Source organism: Ostrinia nubilalis, chromosome 8, assembly GCF_963855985.1.
Source record: "Ostrinia nubilalis chromosome 8, ilOstNubi1.1, whole genome shotgun sequence".
Classification (NCBI taxonomy): domain Eukaryota; kingdom Metazoa; phylum Arthropoda; class Insecta; order Lepidoptera; family Crambidae; genus Ostrinia; species Ostrinia nubilalis.
The window spans coordinates 228,728-250,027 of NC_087095.1; the positions used below are offsets into that span (position 1 = coordinate 228,728).

At 40.6% G+C, this 21,300-nt stretch overlaps 1 protein-coding gene across 1 annotated transcript; it reads left to right on the plus strand.

Moving 5' to 3' along the window:
* Positions 1 to 10,074: 10,074 nt before the first annotated feature.
* LOC135074088 (ankyrin-3) lies at positions 10,075 to 17,508 on the plus strand. Its single transcript, XM_063968393.1, has 11 exons — positions 10,075 to 10,151; positions 10,773 to 10,839; positions 11,827 to 12,000; positions 12,541 to 12,639; positions 14,528 to 14,843; positions 15,156 to 15,236; positions 15,329 to 15,402; positions 16,058 to 16,193; positions 16,733 to 16,848; positions 16,968 to 17,048; positions 17,287 to 17,508. The coding sequence occupies exons 1-11, from the start codon at positions 10,147 to 10,149 to the stop codon at positions 17,506 to 17,508; spliced, it is 1,371 nt and encodes a 456-aa protein (XP_063824463.1). The 5' UTR covers positions 10,075 to 10,146.
* Positions 17,509 to 21,300: the final 3,792 nt, after the last annotated feature.

Genomic DNA, 21,300 nt, shown 5'->3' on the forward strand with positions numbered 1-21,300 from the left:
ATAACTATTTTTCGGAAGCTAATGATATTAGTACGAAAATGCAATAACTTACGAAGATATCGTATAGCACTTAATTCTATGCCACCATATCAGTTTTTAATTGTTTCTTGTATCTTTGAGACAGACTGTAAGAGTCGAACTATGCGCTTAATAGAACTTGCAATTGAATTTTACTAAAAGCAAGTAACTCTTAAATTTTACACCTAAGACATGATTTCAGGGCTAAACAGAGTGATTTTATAGAAAAACAATTTGAGTGCCAACTATAAGCAAATGTCCTCACGTTGCTCCGGCGAGCTTTAGCGGCAGTTGCTTACCGCCCGCGCCGCTTCCGCTATGTGGAGCACAGAAGTGGGTCACGATTGTACAACTACTGTCTCGCTAATTGTGACTACTCTTTTCAGTAAAGACTAGCCAATTGTGTAAAACGGTGAAGAGTTACGCTTTTAGTGAACTTTTGTAAATTAATGTACCTTATCCTTTTAATCTAATAGCTAGACGATAACTCCTAAACCATACCCCAAACAGTAAACTATAGTTTCTCTGTTCGTCCCACCGAGAGCGAATTTGAACTTAAGTGTTAATAAGTTACGTTAATAGGTACTTAAATTACGTCAAGTCTACTCGTACATCAATAATGGTTATGTAAAACTTTGGAAAATGAGTATGACATCTTATGGGTTTCAGTATTAAGTTAAATATTGTTATCGTCTTGTTAATTTATGCAATTTAAACTTTGACATCAATTAACTGCTGTCTCATATTATGTGCGTATCCCGCCCACATAATCTCATTTAGGAAAAGCGTGAGAGAATCTCCTAAAATCTGATAATAATACGACGTACGCAATAAATAATTACATATTTTAGAATACCCCTGTAATCAAGTTTATATCAAACAACTTTCATATACAGGGTGGAATTTTGTAATGCCACCTGGAGGAAAAGTACTCTTAATAATGTAGATAGAAAATTCTACTCAAAGAAAACATTCCTTTATTTTTGAAAAGAAATAGAACTGCATTCAAAGATTTCCGAAATTTTTTCGAAAATTCTCTACCATGCCATACAATTTTCTGTTAATAGTTAAAATAATGTAAGATTTCATGGTTTTCCTTTCACTTGATTAATCAAGTTTGTCAGAGAGATTTCATCCTTATACCTTACCCTAACGATCGATGCAATAAAAATACAGGGTGTAATTTTTAACAGATTTTAGTTGGTTCGATTCCTGAGTATGGCAAGCAAATTTTTGAAAATCTTTGAATGCAGTTCTATTTCTTTTAAAAAATAAAGGAATGTTTCCTTTGAGTACAATTTTCTATCTACAGTATTAAGAGTACTTTCCCTCCAGGTGACATTACAAAATTCCACCCTGTATACTGTATAACAATTTATAATGAAATCTTATTAGAAATAAGTATTTAAAGATTTTTTATTCGCTGTTAACTTGTAATGTTATTGGTACCATTTTGGTAACTTATATTACATCTCTTTTGTCAATTTTCCTCTAAAATTCATGCTTTTTATAGATTCAGCTTAAATTGTTTAACTGTGCAGAACCAGTAAATTGACCTTATAAACACAAATGGCTGTTCATTGTTCTGTCCATCGGCATTAACGTAACGTACATAAATGATACCTACGTTACTCATTAATTTGAATTTTTCAGAATCTGCGAAAGCAACGAGACACAAACGAACGCTGGCATTGGCATAGGATGAAGGCATTGCGTAGCAATATCGCAAATTTCACTAACGAAGAAACTTTAGCATTGGCGCGTGACAAGGTGACTCATTACAAAACCCGCAACTCGGAATCTCCCTCTTTACCAAGTTTCCGATGGTATCTGACTGAAGTAACCATAAAGACAGAGTCAAGGGTTCTTTCCTCACGGGCGACCAATAAAGAGCAGTCAAAGTAGGTTAGATTATAAGGATTTGTTCATGCATAAACATGCCAGTATAATTTCAATTTATTAAATAAATCGTGTTAATTTATCTAAGGCCTGATTTTTCAATCGTCAGATAACTTTTAACTGAAGAATAAGTTTGGAACTTTGACAGGTTTAGTATGGGAAATATGCCAAAATGACAAACTTATTCTTCAGTTAAAAGTTATCCGACGATTGGAAAATCAGCCCTAAATGAATAATTCATATTTTTACTAACAGTCTAGGTTAATTTTGCATAAAATAAAATACCTTTGTCAGTCACAGCTTTATAATAATGTTGAAGTCTTAACTGCCCACTGAATACCTAATACAGTAAGATTTGGTTTAAAAGATGGTGTAGGTAGAGACAATATCACTATAACTACAATCAGTCAGACAACAAGTCAGATTTCTGAAAGATCGTTTTAGTTCCATCATAATCCTAGCGTTAGAATCCCATTAACTAAAGTTAGGAAAGCTATGCCATGCCTAGTGCTCATCCGTATAAATGCCTACAGCGGGCTCGAAGGTCAAGCCGCAGCGCACGCGGCGCGGATCACATTCCGCCCACCTGCGCCATTAAAATGCCCGAACGGGCGCATTCCCCGCGGCCGAGGAATCCGCCACTCCCGCGCCACTGCCATCATTAAACACAACTATACGGTCCAGAGGTCACGTAGATGTGCATGCCAGTCAAAGGCGTGGGAGACATGATCACAAATCTCAAGAGATTATCGCCAGATATAGAGCAGTGTCAGTCTCTCAGTCAGACGAGATAGAAGAGAGCAGTCTCTCTCATGATGATGATGATGACGGTTGGCTAAAACCGAAAAAGGCTTTAAAAATATTCCTTACAGAGAGAAGAAAATGAGTTTATACTCGAATAGGTCATATTTACGGTAAATAATTTACCTCAAAGGTTTGTGACTACGTTTATGAGTAGTGTCGTTCAAATTTAAGATTTGGAACGCGAAAGTGTGCGGAGGATTCAATAAATTTTATATTATAGCAACTTAATACCAAAATTTATATTATATGCTTTGGGTAAAATCTAGCAGGGAAGCGCTGGACGCAGGCCGCTACCAATCGATCAACATGGAAAACATTGGGGGCGGCCTATGTTCAGCAGTGGACGTCCTGTGGCTGAAATGATGATGATGATGATGATGGGTAAAATCTGCAACTGAAAATAGTTTGGCTACCTTAAATTAAAAAAATGCATAATATACATAACTAAAATTAATAAACTTAGCAGTCTGTACAAACTCCGTGGGATGAAAAGCGAATATCAGCGGACAGAGCGGTTTTTGAAGTCCCAGTGAGTCGTAGCTAGCAATGCGAGCGCTACGTGCTACGGACTACGAAACTACGAACATTCCTCGCGCTCACATACCACGTCACACCCACACCGACCACAAACTGCAGCTCTGCTTTAACTTGTGGCAATACATTTTTGAAAAGAAACTAAAATACATTCTCAAATCAAAATTCAGGTTAAAGCAGTTTCACAGGAGTTAATAGAGCTATTAAAATTCTAAACGATTAAGGGCGCGTCAGCAGAACTAACAAAAATTTTAGAACTGGTCACTGATGAAACACCCACACAAGCCATCAAAACAAACGGGACGTCACGGGCGCCGCGCACGTGCGGGCGGGCACGTCCCGCGACGTCTCACTGTCTAGTTTTAGCACTTGTACAAACCCAATTTCAGCTCCAACGGCAATCGAAATGAAGAAGTAGCTCTACAATTGTATTATCGTCTCTCGTGGCTATTTGTGTTACACAAGGTGACAAGGCATTTGCTATTCTCGAATAATTGCTCTTATTTGATCCACTACTAATGAGAACTGTAATCAACTACACGTAAACTAATTTGCGACACTCTTAGAAATTACTAAGTGATTAGTTGTAATTAAAATAATCTACAAATCATCCTATCACACCGAGTAGCACCGATTATAATAACTAGTAATAAACTAAGGCTGAGTTGCACCACCTAACTTTGACCGTAACTATTACGATAACCGGTGCTTTTTGTATGGAGTGAGAGTTTTGACGTTTGTCAAAGTTATAGTAAGATGGTGCAACTCAGCCTAAGTAAATGTTGTTAACTGTTTTGGGTTGACACTGGCCTGAGAGGCAACTGTTAAAATAAAAGGCAAGTAGGTAGTAAAACAAAACTGAGAGTAAGCAGGAAGAGTATTGCACATTCATGGCTCATCTTTATGAAGCGGCTCCGCTGAAGCGCGCGGTGACGTCACGCTCCTATAAAACGACAATCACACGTCCATTCCGGCGCATGAAAGCGATGACTGCGAGCCCCGACGTAGAATTCATAATTTCATTTGTCCCGCGCGGCATATCAAAACGCTGCGTTTTCGCTTAAATTGCGACTACTGGGAACATTTTTCACAAAAGTGGAAATACCGCGAGCAAAGTGAAAACACACATTGTTTACTCTCGCATACAGAGGCGCTTTATTCACGTTACGTTGTAGCAATAAACACAAAGGTAACGCGCTGTAAGTTGTAACAAAAGGCGTAATTAGGGCGCGGGAGTAGCCGGCGCTGCTTCGTGTTTTACGCGAATTAATTCTTGGTCGTGCCCGAATACGAGCAGCCGGCCTGCAGGGCAACGCTTTGTTTTTTCTCTTTTACAATCGCTGACATACAAAAATATTCATTCCACAGCATTGTCAGTGTGTCAGCATTAAACAAATTTAAGACCTTTTATCCGACAGCACTTCGACCACCGCAACGTAAGCACCGTAGCATACAGCTTTAAATGGTAAGATAATTGTTATAGAGAGCTTAGAAGTATTATTGGCGAGTTATGGGAAATTTCTCAACTTTCAAAACTTACTATAGTCTATCCAATATAGCTTGATTAGAATGACAGCTGCCATCAAAAGTAACGACATAACTTTGTAGTAGCGATCAATGAGAGCTAAATATTGGCGGACAAGAAATAATTCACGTCTGACCTACAAACAATATTTTCGACGACAGTGCTTCCAATAAAAATGTTAATTTCGTGTAAATGCAGCGTTAAATTACACCAATAAGTAGTAATTCGAAATTATAAAAATCAAGCTAGAGTATTAACGACGTCTCTACAAGGTTATCTCGAGTTACAAAAATGTTAGTGTTGGGACATATCGACAAATGCCATATTAAATTAAAACTAATTTTTTAACATATTTAACAAATATTTTTTCTAACTAATTTTTTAACATATTTAAGTCAAGTTATACGTTTTTCTAAATGTTCACTATTAAAAACCAAAAAACATTTCATTCTTAAGTAATCAAACATCGGAAATAAATCACCGGTAATTATTTGGGTATTCATAGCACCGTTGCTCTAGAAGAGATGCCCACCGCCCTCTAGCGAGAGGAAAAAACCACTGAAGAACACTGATGATAATGCCTACGACTTAGGTTGTACACCCTTGACATGAATTTTAAATTTTACTGTCTTTAAATTTAAATCATAATTGTCATTTTTATGAATAAAGATATGAAGAAAAATTGGGTGCATTTTTTATATCATTTTTTCGAAAACTTATCGATACATCTATGTGAACCGTACGAAACATACCCAGCACTAGTCACATTCGTTTGACAGCCGTCATTCTAATCAAGCTATACTTATTGGATAGACTATAATAATGGATTATTTGCTAGCATCTGCGAAGTTATACTGCGGTCACTCATCATAAAAGACTGGACGTAAATGAGCAACCTAAATTTTGTTAAATGTGAGAATTTATCATTACATTAACAGGCAAAGTTGTGTTGAGAAGTCAACGCTAAACTTTGAGTTCCAGACATCGACTTTGAAATCCCAAGATAAATTAAACTTCCAAGTAAGACAACCTGAGTTGAGGGCTCAGATACTTTCATATTGATCCTAGCGACCCTAATATAGAAGTAAGGACTGGCCTCCAAGTCTTTCACCCTGATCTCCTGACTGCACGAATTAAAATCTAATTAGTCTGCGAAATATATTGCAATATTTCGGGGAGCGTAATTTCGTTATCACACAGAATGACACCTGCTAATTACGGGACACGTTTCAGAACTTTAATTAAATATTATATAGACGTCGCTAACGTGAAGCCGTCTATACAGCTCGAGACTCGCTAGATTACAGTAAGTACGTGTAGAGGTGTAAATATCTAATTATTACACACAGCAGTCTCAAAGACGAAGTTAATTACACTTTGAAGCACAATAGTCCCAATTGTACTTCCTCATTAATATCTGCGAGTGATACCGGATTTACCACAGAATTGGCAATTGCTTAACATTGTGTCAACCTTGTCATACCTACGACAATAACTCATATTAATTATAATTAAATTAATAGGTAAGATACTGGATCTACGTGATTAAAGCGAACGTCAAGTCAAAGTCAACATTTTCTTTATTTGTTTAATTATACTATTAAATAGTACTCTACTACATGTCTCTTAATCTTTATACCCTACCAGCGCTTCGAGATCAACATTTGGCAAGTGCTGAGAAGAAACGCCGCAACAAACTCAGTCACCACTACCGGTTGATAAAAAACAAATAGAAATAGCAGAGTACTCGTAGGTACATGATTCAGGAGCAGTTCTCTGAATTTACCACGCATTCTTGTATGGTGTATCTTATGAGAGAGAATGGGTATACAAAATTGCGTAGTATAATAAGTAAGGTAGTGAAATTTCTCTTGGACTGGATATCACGTGTGAAAGGCTGGACCAATTTCTCTAAATCTTTTTTTGTTATTTGTTATTATCAGAAGGTTCTTGGGTATGTAATAAAATAAGAAAATTGCACGGAACATTAAAGAAATTGAGTAAACTATCGGGACAGGTAGTAACTCATAAATAATAAATAGACCTACTATAACGAAAGGCTTTCTTCCCACACAGCCCGCGCTGTCATGAGTAAAATGGTTCTTTTAACGTCAGAATCTGTTTTTATTTGTATAGGTACGGCAAAGGCAAACGACAGGCATGTAGCTGGCCCGTCTGTTTGTATTCGTACGCGGCGCGTGCGTCCCGAGGTGTTTACCCGCCAGGTCCACGCGCGCGAGCATGATGATGATAATGTGTACCTAATCAGCTCCACAACGCATCGATTTATTTTCTTTTTACACAGTATTCGGTTTCTCTGTAACTTTAAACGTCTCCAATTTGAAATCGAGTTTCTTTGAAGGCTTTCCCGTAAATTGAAGTTGGGTAGAAATTACTTTTCCTCGAATTCTGTAGAACTTACGGAGATGTGGATGAATTATTTTTCGAGTTCAATGTTGGGATAAATAAAATTGATAGGTAAGTAGTTCGGATATCGTAGTAGGTATAGTAGTACCTAAGGATCATCATCATAATCATCATTTCAGCAATAGGAGTCCTATATAGGACGTCCAATGCTGAACATAGGTCTCGCCCAACGATTTCCATGTTGATCGATTGGTAGTGGCTTGCGTTCAGCGCCTTCCTGCTACCATTATGATGTCGTCGGTTCACCTTGTGGGTGGACGTACCACGCTGCGTTTTCCGGTACGCGGCCTCCACTCCAGAACCTTGCTGCCCCATCGGCCGTCAGTTCTGCGTACTATAATGTGCCCTGCCCATTGCCACTTCAGATTGCTTAATCCGTCGGGCTATGTCAGCGACTTCAGTTCGTTTACGGATATCCTCATTTCTGATTCGATCTCGTAAAGAAACACCGAGCATAGCCCTCTCAATAGCACGCTGTGCAACTTTAAGCTTCTGTTTATGACTTTTAAGCCACGTTTCCGAACCATAGGTCGTAATACGTAATACAACGTAACACACATTTTGGTTGTCGACTTTCGTCTTTAGGGACTGAAATATTGTGGACGAAAAGATGTTGCGTAATTTCCCAGACGCTGCCCAGACGAGCTGGATTCGACGACTGACCTCTTTCTCGAAATTGGACCTACCTGGCTGAATCGTTTGTCAGAGGTAGACATACTTGTCAACAATCTCGAGAATTGAGCTCCCAACCGGAACTGTGTGTAAGGCGCAACATGGACATTCGACATAAGCTTCGTTTTATCTACTATGTTCATTCGCACGCAGGCCTACCTGTTGGGAAACTCGACTAGGATCTTTGAGCATTGTGCCAAGATCTTCAATAGATTCTGCCATGACCACAACGTCGTCGACAAACCGAAGGTTAGTGATGTAGGTACTCGTCTTTAATGTTAATCGGTTGTTATTACGTAGAAAGTTGTTCAACTTTAACTCCCATAGTCATAGTCATACAATGGTCATATAATCCATAAACAATCCAAGATTATACGGAATTGAGGTCAAAGCTTGCAAAGTTATGAATGTCACCATAATTTTTCCCACACAATCCAGGGATGGTTAATATTATAACACGGTCTGAACTCTGACTCTGCCCCCGGTGCCCTCGGCTAATGTCTAAACAAGGGTCCCTAATGACCCTCGACGGCAGATCACAGGAGGCACAGCCCAAAATTAACACATTAGCGCGTAAGTAGATAATTCGCGTTAATTTGTGGACTCAAAACAAATGGATAGCGCTCCAACCCCACGAGATAGGTAACTAGGTACCTACAATGAATATGACTTTCCTCACATCATATCGAAATTCCTGCGAGAGCTAAGGTGGACGTTCACGGAATGGCCTAAAATTACGCACAAGAAATAATGTAACAGCAACATTAAATAACATAACGCAAGTAGGTACATAGAACTTACGATGAAATCTGGCAGTCTTCGGTCTGATGAACGGTGCAGGGCTGGGCTGGGGTGGACTTCCGCGGGCACCGCCGCCGCCGTCCGCAAAGATTGCGATTATTTATCACAGTTCAGTTACATATTTATCACAGCGCAGTTTAACACACCCAAAATTGTCTTTAATCCAACACTTTGAAATTGATGTCTTCCGCGATTTTCACACTGTGAAAGAAAAAAGTTCATCGTAAGACATTGTGAAAGAGGAAAGGGTACGGAGTTTTTTCGAGTCTACCTGCGAATTTCATAACACAGAGCACACATAAATTTTGTAATTACCTACAGTAAAATGTCGTACATAACCTAGTTTAAAATAGTAGGTACTTCAAAAAGGAATTATTTACTTTTTTTTTCTTAAAATTCGCCGTTTGCGTCATAGATAAAAAAAAATTAATTAAGCAAAAAATTAAAATAATAATACCTACAATTTAAAAAGAAAATAAATTCCGTTCGAAACAAAGAGTACGTAATCTCAGAAGAAATGTATTTAAATAGGCACATTTTTAGGTAATAAAACAAATTAGTAAAATCTACCTGTAATAGTGGCATTATTAGGAGAAAGGACATTGTCAGAAACGGCCCAAGAACCTGGGCACAGCAAAGTACTACCTACCAAAATTAATCGCAAATTTATTTAATACTTAAATATTAATTAGATTGTAACGGACTCCTGAGCATTAGAAAATGAAACAAAAAAGTATTTTACGTTTATTTCTTACTACTATTACGACATCCGGATATTTTAGGGCGTTCTGTGGTGGCATCTTAGATTAATAAATGGTGGCGTGCTCCATATCCTATGGTATTGTTTCGATAAAATCTACGTAAAATCGGCACAAGGCAATGTCATACAGCATACTTCATTGCCAGGAATCCACGTAATAATCTTAGATTAATAAAAATAATCTATTGATGTTGACTTGTCGATTTCTCTCTTCGCATTTGGCCACTATTCTTTGCTTTGCCTGACTTACCAACACGCCATCTAGTGTAATAATCGAACAATACTTTTAGAATTATCACAGTAACGTTACTAACACGAATAACGTAATAACGTTATTATTACGGATACAATTTTATCATAAATTAAATAAAAACAGACAATATTTTTTGATTATTGAAATTATAATAACATTACTTGTTACCTACATAATAGGTAACAATTTTTTGATGGACCTCATCTTGGATGACAAAGTTTTTCGCGGTTGTAATCTTGTTCATGCCATGCCAAACCAAATCGCCAAAAATAATGACGTCTGCATTCTGTAAACTACCAAATATTAATAGATGCTTTTAAGTCCTAATTTAAATTGGTTTTTGAATAATACAGTTGAAGGTGAGTCACTATTGAATTTTTTGTTGGCGACAGAAAAGTTTAATATCGAAGCTATCACTTCCGTTTAGACAGGAAAAGGAAGTTATGGCGACTTATGCGGTATGGTTTTCTTCTGCATCTAGCGATCAACAACACATCCTCATCCTGTTGTGTTTCACTTGATGTGATGGCGCAAAAAGTAAACTTTGATCGCTTTTTTGTGTGCTTTGTTGACTATAGTGATAACATTTTTGTTTGGGTTGCGATACATAAACATGGTGCACCCATTGACCTTGTATGGATTCATTGAAGTGGTAATTTAGTAATTTCTAATACCCAAATGTTTTGTTTATCAACTTGTCTAAATTATTTCATTATGTTATTATTTCAGTAAATTGATCGATTTCTCATTAAATTATTGGACTGCTGTACATATTCCAACCCAAAATAATCATAGTAATGTTTGGCATTGTTGACCCTATTTGTAGACTTTCATTTTGAAAATTATAACCTAAATCAATAATACAAGTTTTGCAAGAGTATTCACTTAAAGTATTCGTGATTTATATAAAATGGCTTTACAAAATATGTGAAAAGTTTGTTTAGTACCTGTTGGCAATCCAAAGCTCCTAACCTACCTTCTGACCTAAGGAGCTGAAGGTTTAAAAAGGTGTTGTGGTATTTCAAACGAATTTACAATTAATGGAATTATCTAAAGTTATGAACACCTCCTTGTTCCAGTCACATGGAAGACATGGACACAGAGAGTGCCAACGATGTAGTGTACCGCCATCCCCAGGTCATCTCGGTAAGTGTTACTGCATAGCTCAAAATGGTTTTCTGTGGTTCACAGTTAATTGTGCAATACATTATTGTTATTGACGCTTCTAGGTAATACACCACCACCATAAAACTCATACATCACCATGACACAAACTACATCCTCTAACACGATCTAAAAATGTAACTTTGTGCCTGGTTATACATTGTTTTGTGTGTTACAGATAAAATTTATTGATGAAGAAGAGCTTAGCTAAGTTAACAGAGATCTAAACAATTGGACCTTCAAAATCAGTTAAATTGCAGAAAAGAATGTAAAGCATTTTTGGTTCATAAGACCTCAACATACCGCAGAAAGTTTTGAGTAAAAATATTTATTTTATGTATTACGGAAGTCTTTTCTGCCATGTTCTGTTGAAGGCCTGATAAATGTCATTTCTCTTGAATGACTCTGATTATTGACTGTGAACTTGTTCTGTGCTGTAGTGCATATCTAGAAGAAGTTAGACATTTGGTAGCAAGTTATCAATCTTTATAAAATATTTTCTTCATGACATGAAGTGACTTAACAGGATTACAGATTATTCGATATGGTTTACATACACTCAGTGTTAAAGCAAATAATATTGCTTTTCGTAAGCGAAGTAAAAATCAATGAGGTTGAATCGCAGTGCCTTATTAAGATCTACCAACTTCTATTGACTTCGCTAGGATTTAATCGTTTTAGAGGAGGATTTAGCCGCAAGCTTCAGTCGAGCACTGAGCCAATACTCTAATAGTAATGAGGGCTATCGTTTTAGCGCTCACCAGTTGGCGCCACTGTAGAGTAAGGTCCTGTCACTTGCTAGTAGCGAAGACAGTGGCGCCAACTGGTGAGCGCGAAAGTGGTAGGAGGACTATAGTATTTGCACTCATCAAGATGGCGCCACTGTAGAGTAAGGTCCTGTCAATCGCCAGGGGTGCCAACTGTTAAGTATAAAAACGATAGTCCTCATTATCTGTGTCATTCATTCAGCTGGAAGACTTGTCCGGTCGGAAGCCGGACGCGCTGCCGGCGGGCGCGGGCGGCGCGCGCTCGGCCAGCGCCGCGCTGGAGCTGGGCCGGCGCCTGCTGCTGGCCGCGCGCGCCGGCGACACCGCGCTCGTGCTCGACCTCATGGCCATGGGCGCGCCCTTCACTAACGACTGGGTGAGTGCGGCGAGCGAGCCGTCCTCGGTCCCCCTCACGGTCTAATACACTTTGATCACCTGGCTTTGATGACCCAGGTAATCAAAGTCCACTTCCAGCGACAATTTAGTGTCCTTCGATCACCCACGGATACTATGCTCTGGGTGATCAAAGTGGACTCCAGTTAAATTATTATTTTAGTGTCCTTTGATCACCTATAAATAAATTATACCTCTGAATAGTCACATACATGTCCAATTTGTTTGTTAGGGTTTTTAGAAAATATAAAAAATGTTATAAAACAAAATATGTAAGTATAACAATTGGACATTTATGTGACTATTCAGAGGTGTAATTTGTATGTAGGTGATCAAAGGACACTAAAATAATAATTTAACTGGAGTTCACTTTGATCACCCAGGGCATAGTATCCGTGGGTGATCAAAGGACACTAAATTGTCACTGGAAGTAGACTTTGATCACCTGGGTCATCAAAGCCAGGTGATCAAAGTGGAATAGACCCCCCTCACGTTCGAGATTAAAACGAGCCGTTCGTTCCAGCTGGGCACGTCGCCGCTGCACCTGGCGGCCAGCAACGCGCACGTCGAGACGTGCGGCGTGCTGCTACGGGCGGGCGTGTCGCGCGAGGCGCGCACCAAGGTACGTCACCTCGCCGCATGGCGTCCGTGCTCCTGCACACGACGCCGCCACCGCGCCGCCGCCGCGCTCCTACCAGGCCTGTTCATCTCCGCGAGTTTACATCGAAAACAAAACACGCACGATTGCCCCCTACAAGAGTACTATTCGACAAGGCCTCACATACGAGCGAACATTGACTCACGCACGCGTATTCTTGTGTATGATGGAAAAAAATAAAGAAAATGGTGTACTAAATACTGTGCAGTATTTAACTGCCTAAATAATAATAAAAACACAGAATGTACTTTTTTAAGTTGCCTGAAGACACTGAGAGGTAAATAAGTAGTTAATATTATTCATGATAATTCATGCTAAATCATGTATTTCCTCCGCCATTTTCTGCAGATTGGCACCTCACGTCACATCATTTTACCGAAGTCAGCCCTATAGCTTCGGCGCAGTACCGATCACTGACGTTTGTCAACAAAACTTCTGACAAACTTGCTTGACTCTTGAGACAAGCTAAATTACACCATATTGTTAATGACATTGAGCATACATTTTTTTAAATACCTTCGCGAAGTAAAACTTCTGTACGTAGTACTTATTATTATTCTGTGCTCCTACACTGTCCATACGCGCCGAGTAAAACCGCCGCCCCGCCGCCACCCCGCCGTCAAAGCATAATTTCGCGAGCGGCGTGGCGGCGGCGCCGCAGCGGTTTTCACGCGGCGCGTATAAAGGCTTATTCAAACCTGAGCGATATTCGCTGCCGCTATGGGTAGAGGTACTTTTATTATTTTATTTATTTATTTTATTTTATTTTATTCGGATAACCAACAGCAATACAATACAAATAATGGGACCTTAAATTATGTATCTGCTTAGCCATTTATAGGTAATCGCAAATGGAAGTTAAGATGCAAATAGACCATATGCCATAGCAGACATTTACAGAATTTACAAGTGAAAACTTAACAGTCAACAATGCTTTTTAAGCGCCGCTGGAGTGGGAGTCGAAAAAGTACAAACAGCGCGGGTTTCGCTCAGGTATTTAGTATCAAGTATCGCGGCTAGAGCGACCTGAGCGATATTCGCTGCCGCTTTGGGTAGAGGTACGTACCACGCGGGTTTCGCTCAGGTATTTAGTAGGTATCAAGTACCGCGGCTAGAGCGTTTTCTCTGCCGCAGACGGTAGCGAATACCGCTTAGGTCTGAATAGGCCTTAAACAGTGCAAAGGCGCGGCGGCGGCGTCGTGTGCAGGAGCGTTCTTCACATCATAAAGACCGGGCGCGCGTTACAAAGCTCCTCGTGTCTAGGGTTGCCAGGCGTCCGGATAAAGCCGGACATAGTTAGGCTTTTTGATTGCGTGTCCGGCCAAAATAACCGATGTCCGGCCTGTCCGGCTTTTGTTAGGCTTTTTATTTGGCTACCGCGCCAGGCGAAAGTCGAGCCACAGAATAATAAGAAGCGCACGCATCAGGACGTCGGGCAACCGATGATGATAATACTCACTCGTGAGCTATGACACTAATTGCACCCCCTCCCCCCGTCACATGTCCGGCTTTTAGGGTTAAATGTCCGGCCAAACGAAGCACAGAGTCCGGCTTTTGTGGTTTTGGACCTGGCAACTCGACGGATCAGCAAGCTGAAGTGGCAGTGGGCTGGGCACATAGTACGCAGAACTGACGGCCGATGGGGCAGCAAGGTTCTGGAATGGAGGCCACGTACCGGAAAACGCAGCGTAGGACGTCCACCCACAAGCCTGATAAAGGTAGCGGGAAGGCGCTGGATGCAGGCCGCTACCAACCGTGCGATGTGGAAGTCATTGGGGGAGGCCTATGTTCAGCAGTGGACGTCCTGTGGCTGAAATGATGATGATGATGATGAACCCTACTCGTGTCGCAGGTGGAGCGCACGCCGCTGCACCTGGCCGCGTACGCGGGGCACGCGGAGGTGACGCAGCTGCTGCTGGCGCACGGCGCGGCGGTGGACTGCCGGGACATGCTGCGCATGACGCCGCTGCACTGGGCGGCCGAGCGCGGGCACGCGGGCGCGGCGGCGGCGCTGCTGCGGCACGGCGCGGACGCGGCCGCCGTCAACAAGTTCAAAAGGACGCCGCTGCAGCTGGCCGCCGCTAAGGGCCACGCGCATATCCTGGCTCTCATCGACGAGGAGCTCAAGCTGCGTGAGACTGCGCCCTCCGTTCGCGCGCTCATGCCAGGTAGACTTACACTCTTAGATGCCTCCGGATTGTGTAAAGCAGGGTTTCCCAATTTTTTTTTGCCAAGGAACCCTAATTGATTATACTTTCCCTATCGGAACCCCCGTACTACTCCGCCGGCACGCTCTGCCCCTCCCTTGTGCGTAAACAAGTCGGTGCGAGCGAACAACGTCGGTCACGAAACGTGGGATAATATTTTTTTACGGAACCCTTGCGGCCTTTCCACGGAACCCCAGGGTTCCGCGGACCACCATTCGGGAACCGCTGGTGTAAAGTAAAATACCTAATTAAAAACGTGTATCCTTTTTGCAGATCGTCAAGTGGAAGAAACTACGACGACGACGACGACGATTGAAATCCCACGAGCGATACCGTTCACCACTGTCCCGACGAGTAAGATTACCTCCCGTTCGGCACCTGAGTTATACTTTAATAGAATGACCAGTGACCGTCTGATATTTCATATAAGTTATTCTGACTTTTAGAGCCCATACCGGAAATAAAAATCAAGCCAAAACCGGCCCAAGAAAAACAAGCGAAGCCAGAAGCCAAAACGGAAGTATGTAACCAATTTTGATTTTATTTTATTATTTATGTTACGGTTAATGTGATAAATTGAAAATTATTAATAATAACCGGTTATTATGAATAATTACCGACAGTCGCGGTAAAAGTGATAAATGAATCACATTTAACAGTGATTATTTAATAATTCAAGCTCAGTACTAACAAATTTCATAAAAGAGAACAACATCTTGTGTACGTGCTCGTGTACAGCCAAACTTTTGAACGTTTTGATATCATTTATTAATATAAATTGGCATAATGAGTTTGGAGTGTTTCTTTCATAATATTAGTTTTCCATGATACCTATAACATAATGTTTTGATTTAAAGTGAAAAATAGGTTAAGGTGCGGCGGGGGTGGCCCTTGGGCCACCCCTAAGCCGCCTATTTAGTTTTATACACACATAAATGACCTCATATTAATCACATTTACCAAATCATTCGGTAATTATTCATAATAAACGGCGATTATTCATAAATTTCACTTTGACCGTAACATTTATTTAAAGATCGAACAATCGCTATAAATAGTAAAAAATGATGAGCCCCTCAAATCCAACAACTAACTTTCACCCTTTTCATTCAATTTATTACGACCAGCGGAGGCGGTCTCAGATGAAAAGTATTAAAGAGCCGTGTGCCCCACAGAAGCCGGAGAGCAGCACGCAGGGCCGCGCGGGCGCCGCGGCGCTGCTGCAGCGGCACGGCATCACGCTGCTGCCGCCCGACACCACCACCACCGTGCTCAGCGCGCTGCAGAGCGGACGCACCGTCGTGCTCTCCGGTGAGCGCCCAGCGACCCATGGCCCGAACTCCCGACTCTGATGAGCTATAACCTGCTGCTCTAACGACACGGTGGGCAGTCGTTGAGATGACAGCGCAAAAATCGTCGGTATCCACTAATTATGACCCTTATAGAACACTATATTGACAAAGTTCTCCGTCTTCGTACGCGATATTGGAAATTTGGCATCTGCTATCGGCAGAATGACATTAGGAATCGTCTGGCTTTGATATTCAATTTTCAACTGTATTACCTTGACAATCAGTTCAAAATTGATTACTAAAAATTATTTGACAGACGATTTCTACTGTCGACAAATGCATTTGAATCACTGATACTGTTGAGCCATGGCCCGGTTCTGTTGACCCATGACCCGACTGTTGAGCCATGGCCTGCCACTGTTGAGCCATGTCCCGCCACTGTTGAGCCATGTATCGACACTGAGACCGACCACTAAGGTCATCCCAAACGATGGTACATGAAATCTAAATCATACATAATATCGAGCGCAAGTGATCTAGTGGCCTCTTCTCCCGCAGACGCCGGCAAGCTGATGCTGAAGGAGAGCGAGGAGCCGGCGCCCGCGCCCGCGCCCAAGCCGCGCGGCATGGTGCTTACTGCCACGCCCGTGCGGACCACGCCCCACGGCGTCAAGGTACGAGAAGGATACTTGGAAACTGATCTGAAATAAGCCTGACAGCGTCATTATTTTTTTTTATTCAAAATTTACATCACTTGTGAAGTCGATCGATTAAAAACCTGTCTCTCCCGAAGGTATTCACGGTCAACAACCGGGCCTCGACGAGCGGCGACACGCGCCCGCGAGCTAAGGTCATGACTCCGCAGGATCTCCAGGTGAACATCTCCTCGTTTAAACACGTGAACGTTTCAAAACGACGTTAAGACACCAAAATGTTTTTTAATTAATGTTTCCTAAGCAGTTTGTTCTTTTTTAATATAGCTAAATATAAAATGTCCATAAATAAAATTTATATTTTGTTAGAATTTTTTGACATTGAACAAATTGCAAAATGAACGACGAAAAATGCCTGATGCGATTCGGCGACGTCATCTACTCTATCTCACGTTCCAGCAAGTGAAGATAGTGCAGCTGGCGAGCGACGCGCGCGTGCTGCCGGCGCCCCGCGTGCGGCGCCTGCGCGCTGCCCCCGCGCCCGCCGCCGCCGCCCCCTTCAAGATCATCATGAACAAGTCCAACTTCGAGCGCCTCGTGGCCGGCGCCAAGCCCGACGCCGCCGACCGAGCGCCGCGAGCCGTGCCCGCGTCCACGCCGATAGTGGTCTCGCAGAAGTGAGCGGATATACATATCGCCCATTTGCGACGACACTGTGACATCCCGACATATACGATTTTTTGTTTTACCGAAATTCTGGACCGCAATCTTGCGTTCTTTTATCTCCAAAAACAGGGTATTTGTTATTCCAAAAACAACAATACTATGAGAGAAAGAGACAAAATATTACGTTATAGCGCTGGCTCGTTCGGCGATCTAGTTCGCTTCGACACTGTGACAGTTCAGTTGCCACCTGCGCTTTGAGATGTGAGGTGCTCTTCGTTTTTAAGAAAAACGTGACATCTCGAGGATACCGCGGTATTGATGACAAAGGTAAGTTTTTAAAATATTTTTATTTTCTTCGACAATGTGGCAAGTCATACTTATCACAATGTTCTTCTAAAACAAAAAGCAAAGTAAAAGAGAAATTATTTATATGTCACGTTATTCTTGTAAGAAAATCGAAGTATCATCGGGACATCTTAACTAGTAACGTTGTAGATGATGAAAATGTTTCCTATATTGGAAATATGTTGTAGGTCATTTGTTGATGTTCTGTTATTGCAGAATGCATGTTATTGAAATTGAATGGTATATCTACTTGTCACGTTGTATACGCTAAACAGTAATACTAAACTCCAGATATCATTACAGATGGGGACTAGTAATGCATAAAAGCAAAGGTTAACATTTGTGGGGATGTACTGCCTGAAGCAATTCCACAACCTAATCCGACAACATGACTAACAGCGCTATGCGAGTGCTGTGAAAGGGTATCTTTGAGCTACAACAACGACGGAACTAATACGAGTAGATGTAGACTGATAAACATTTACATTCGTTTTGAAGAATAGTTCAAATACTAGTAATACAGTGCAAATAAAACATACTTATACGACTGTCTGTTTTTACAGACACAACAAGCAAAATATTTTATATTATCATACGATATCCTTAGATTAGCTTAATCTAAGACAATAGCTAACAAAATTATCTATTAGTAGAAGTATGCTAGAATAGCAATGCGTTGGATGACCCCAGATATTTATATATTTATTATTATGTAATTATTCAATGTTACTTAGCTGTATTGGCTATGTTTTGCTTTCTGAAAAAACGGTATTTTAATGTTTTAATATAATTACAGATCATCAGCAATTGACGGAATTTTATCGCTTATTGCCCAAATATACTTTGGCGGGCGCAACATTGTTTTGTATAATAATATTGCAATATAACTATTATAGAAAAACTGCGCCAATAAAATGGCTACATTATTTAAATATCTTTTATAAATTTAATTTTAAATAAGTATAAAAAATTAAAATACCATAAAAGGTACCAAAATGTTGCTTTTTTGCCATTTTATTCACCGGGGACGGCGATTTTTGCGTTGGTAATTTTAGGATTAAATTGTCGTAACTAGTCTGTTATAAAATATTTATTTAGTAACCTAGTAGTTACCTACAATTTTTTCTTCTGCATACATACATACATACTTAATACTCTTACTGTGTTTTTTTTTGTAGTAGTTTACGAGATTTTACTTTTGAGAGTTTTTCGTTTATTTTGATAAGCATTAATTTTTAGAATAAGAAAACTTAATGTGATCTTAAATATTGTATGTATACCTACAACTGTCTGTCTACTTAGATAATATTTTTAAAAGTGCTTACCATCAGGTGATCCGTCTGCTCGTTTGCCTCCTATCACATAAAAAAATAAAATAAAAAAAATAAAAAAATAAATAAAAAAAAAAGTGCAATTTAACATAGCAAAGCGAAATATTCGCCTGTTCCAATAATTACCTCATTTTTACTGATTGTAATGTTATTAAAATAAAAATAAAAATTTCAAGATCAACGTTTTATCTAAATAATGACTTATGTAAATATATTTTTTTACATCATCTTCAACGTGACAACTGAACTTACCACCTTCAAAATATCATTTTTTTACTAGAACAACGTGATAAGTTGTCTCTTTTTTTTTCAATCGCTATAATTTCATCAATTTAGACGCAAATTTATGTCTTACTATAAATATTTAAATTCATTAATAGTTAATCTTTAAACGTTTCATACACAATTAGGTAATCCTAACCTTCTTTTAAGAGTTATGGTCATTCAAAAGTTAAAAAGTCGTTTTCTGGAAAACCACTGTTTTTGATATATCACAGTGTCGTCGCAAATGGACGATATGTCGGCTCGTCAGGGATTCGAACCTCAGATATTGTGGGCGAAATAGGGTATCGTGCAATGAGTTTTTTTTTTTTTTTTTTTTTTTTTTTTTATGCATAACAAGGCAGGTATTTGACCACAATCGCACCTGATGTTAATGAATGAGACTTGTGTTCGAACACTTAATAATCGTCAAACATAGTTCAAAATCAGCACTCAGTTCTTAGTATTACAATCTAGACTTCGTCGAGCGATAAAATAGGCACTAGGTGAAACGTGGGACAGTTCCGTGACGATGTCTTCTCTTGTCGGCGTCCGGAGCGAAAGTGAGTTCGATCCGTCCCGCCGTGACCGTTACGACTCTGTCGAAGCGCGCCAAAGCGGTGTTGTGCCGATTCGCCGCTAGGTGGCGCACTTGCGTTTCACTTTAGTGTCCGTACTCATGAACGTCTGCGACACATACTTTTGCGAGACGACGACCGGCGTCGACGCGGGTGATGACAGATCCACGATCGTTCGCAGTTGCGGCTTCAGCCTGCCCTCCATCGACGCGCCGGTGGACGCGGCCGAGGGTGCGGAGGAGGCGCTGGAGAGCGAGGTGGAGCCGGCGGAGGACGAGGCGAGCGCGCTGCGGGCGCAGCTGGCGGCGGCGCAGGCGGCGGCACAGGCGCTGGCGCAGCAGCTGCGCGACACCCGCGCGCGCCTGGCGCAGTACGAGCCGCTCGAGTGACGCGCCGGAGCCGGCCCCGCCTGTGTGTTAACGTTGATAAAGCCTGGTCTGCGAGCACGTAGAATTTTGTCCAATGACCCCAAGCTACCCATCCTTATCGTTCGCGCGTAATTATATTGCTGTCGCGACTGTGCGACGGGCGCCCGCAGTGTGCGTGCGAGAATTATGTTACGCGCGAGCGATAAGGATGGGTAGCTTGGGGTCATTGGACAAAATTCTACGTGCTCACAGACCAAACTATAGCTGATGTAACGCCGCTGCGTCGTAAAGGATTCAGTCGAAAGTGAAGTACTTTTTGGTCGAAATTTCGTTAAATACGCAGCAGCAAAACTCCCCGGCGTGTACTCGTATGTACATTTTTCTCACTCTAAAAACATATCTCGAGTACCTATAATGTGATGAAATGTATCTACATTGGTGTGCAAGTTTACTAAGACTTTTCTGATGAAAATCCAATGAAATAAATCCACAACTGAATATTATCGAATCCACAACTTCGTAAATGACTTTATCTTAACAAGATATTACTTTTCATTACATGTTGCATTTTTTCACTTCTACACTAAACTTTTTCGATACATTTCCTATACCATAAGACTGACCGACATTAGTATAGGGTTTGCGTAAGCTGCGAGGCAAGAGATGCAATTACGTCTTTTTTATCTTTTCCTACATACCCATTATCACAAGAATTGAACCCAATTATTCAATACTTCACTAGTATTACCAATATACAATCATGTTATCATAGATGTTACTTTATCTGGTGCAAATACAACATAATTATTATGTAGATTTAAGTCATTTAACATAGTCTAGGATCCTCTGACCCTCAACAAATAATTTTATAGTATATTTAGCAAAAAATCACATGTTGGTAAAGTGCACTTTTTATTAGTTTAA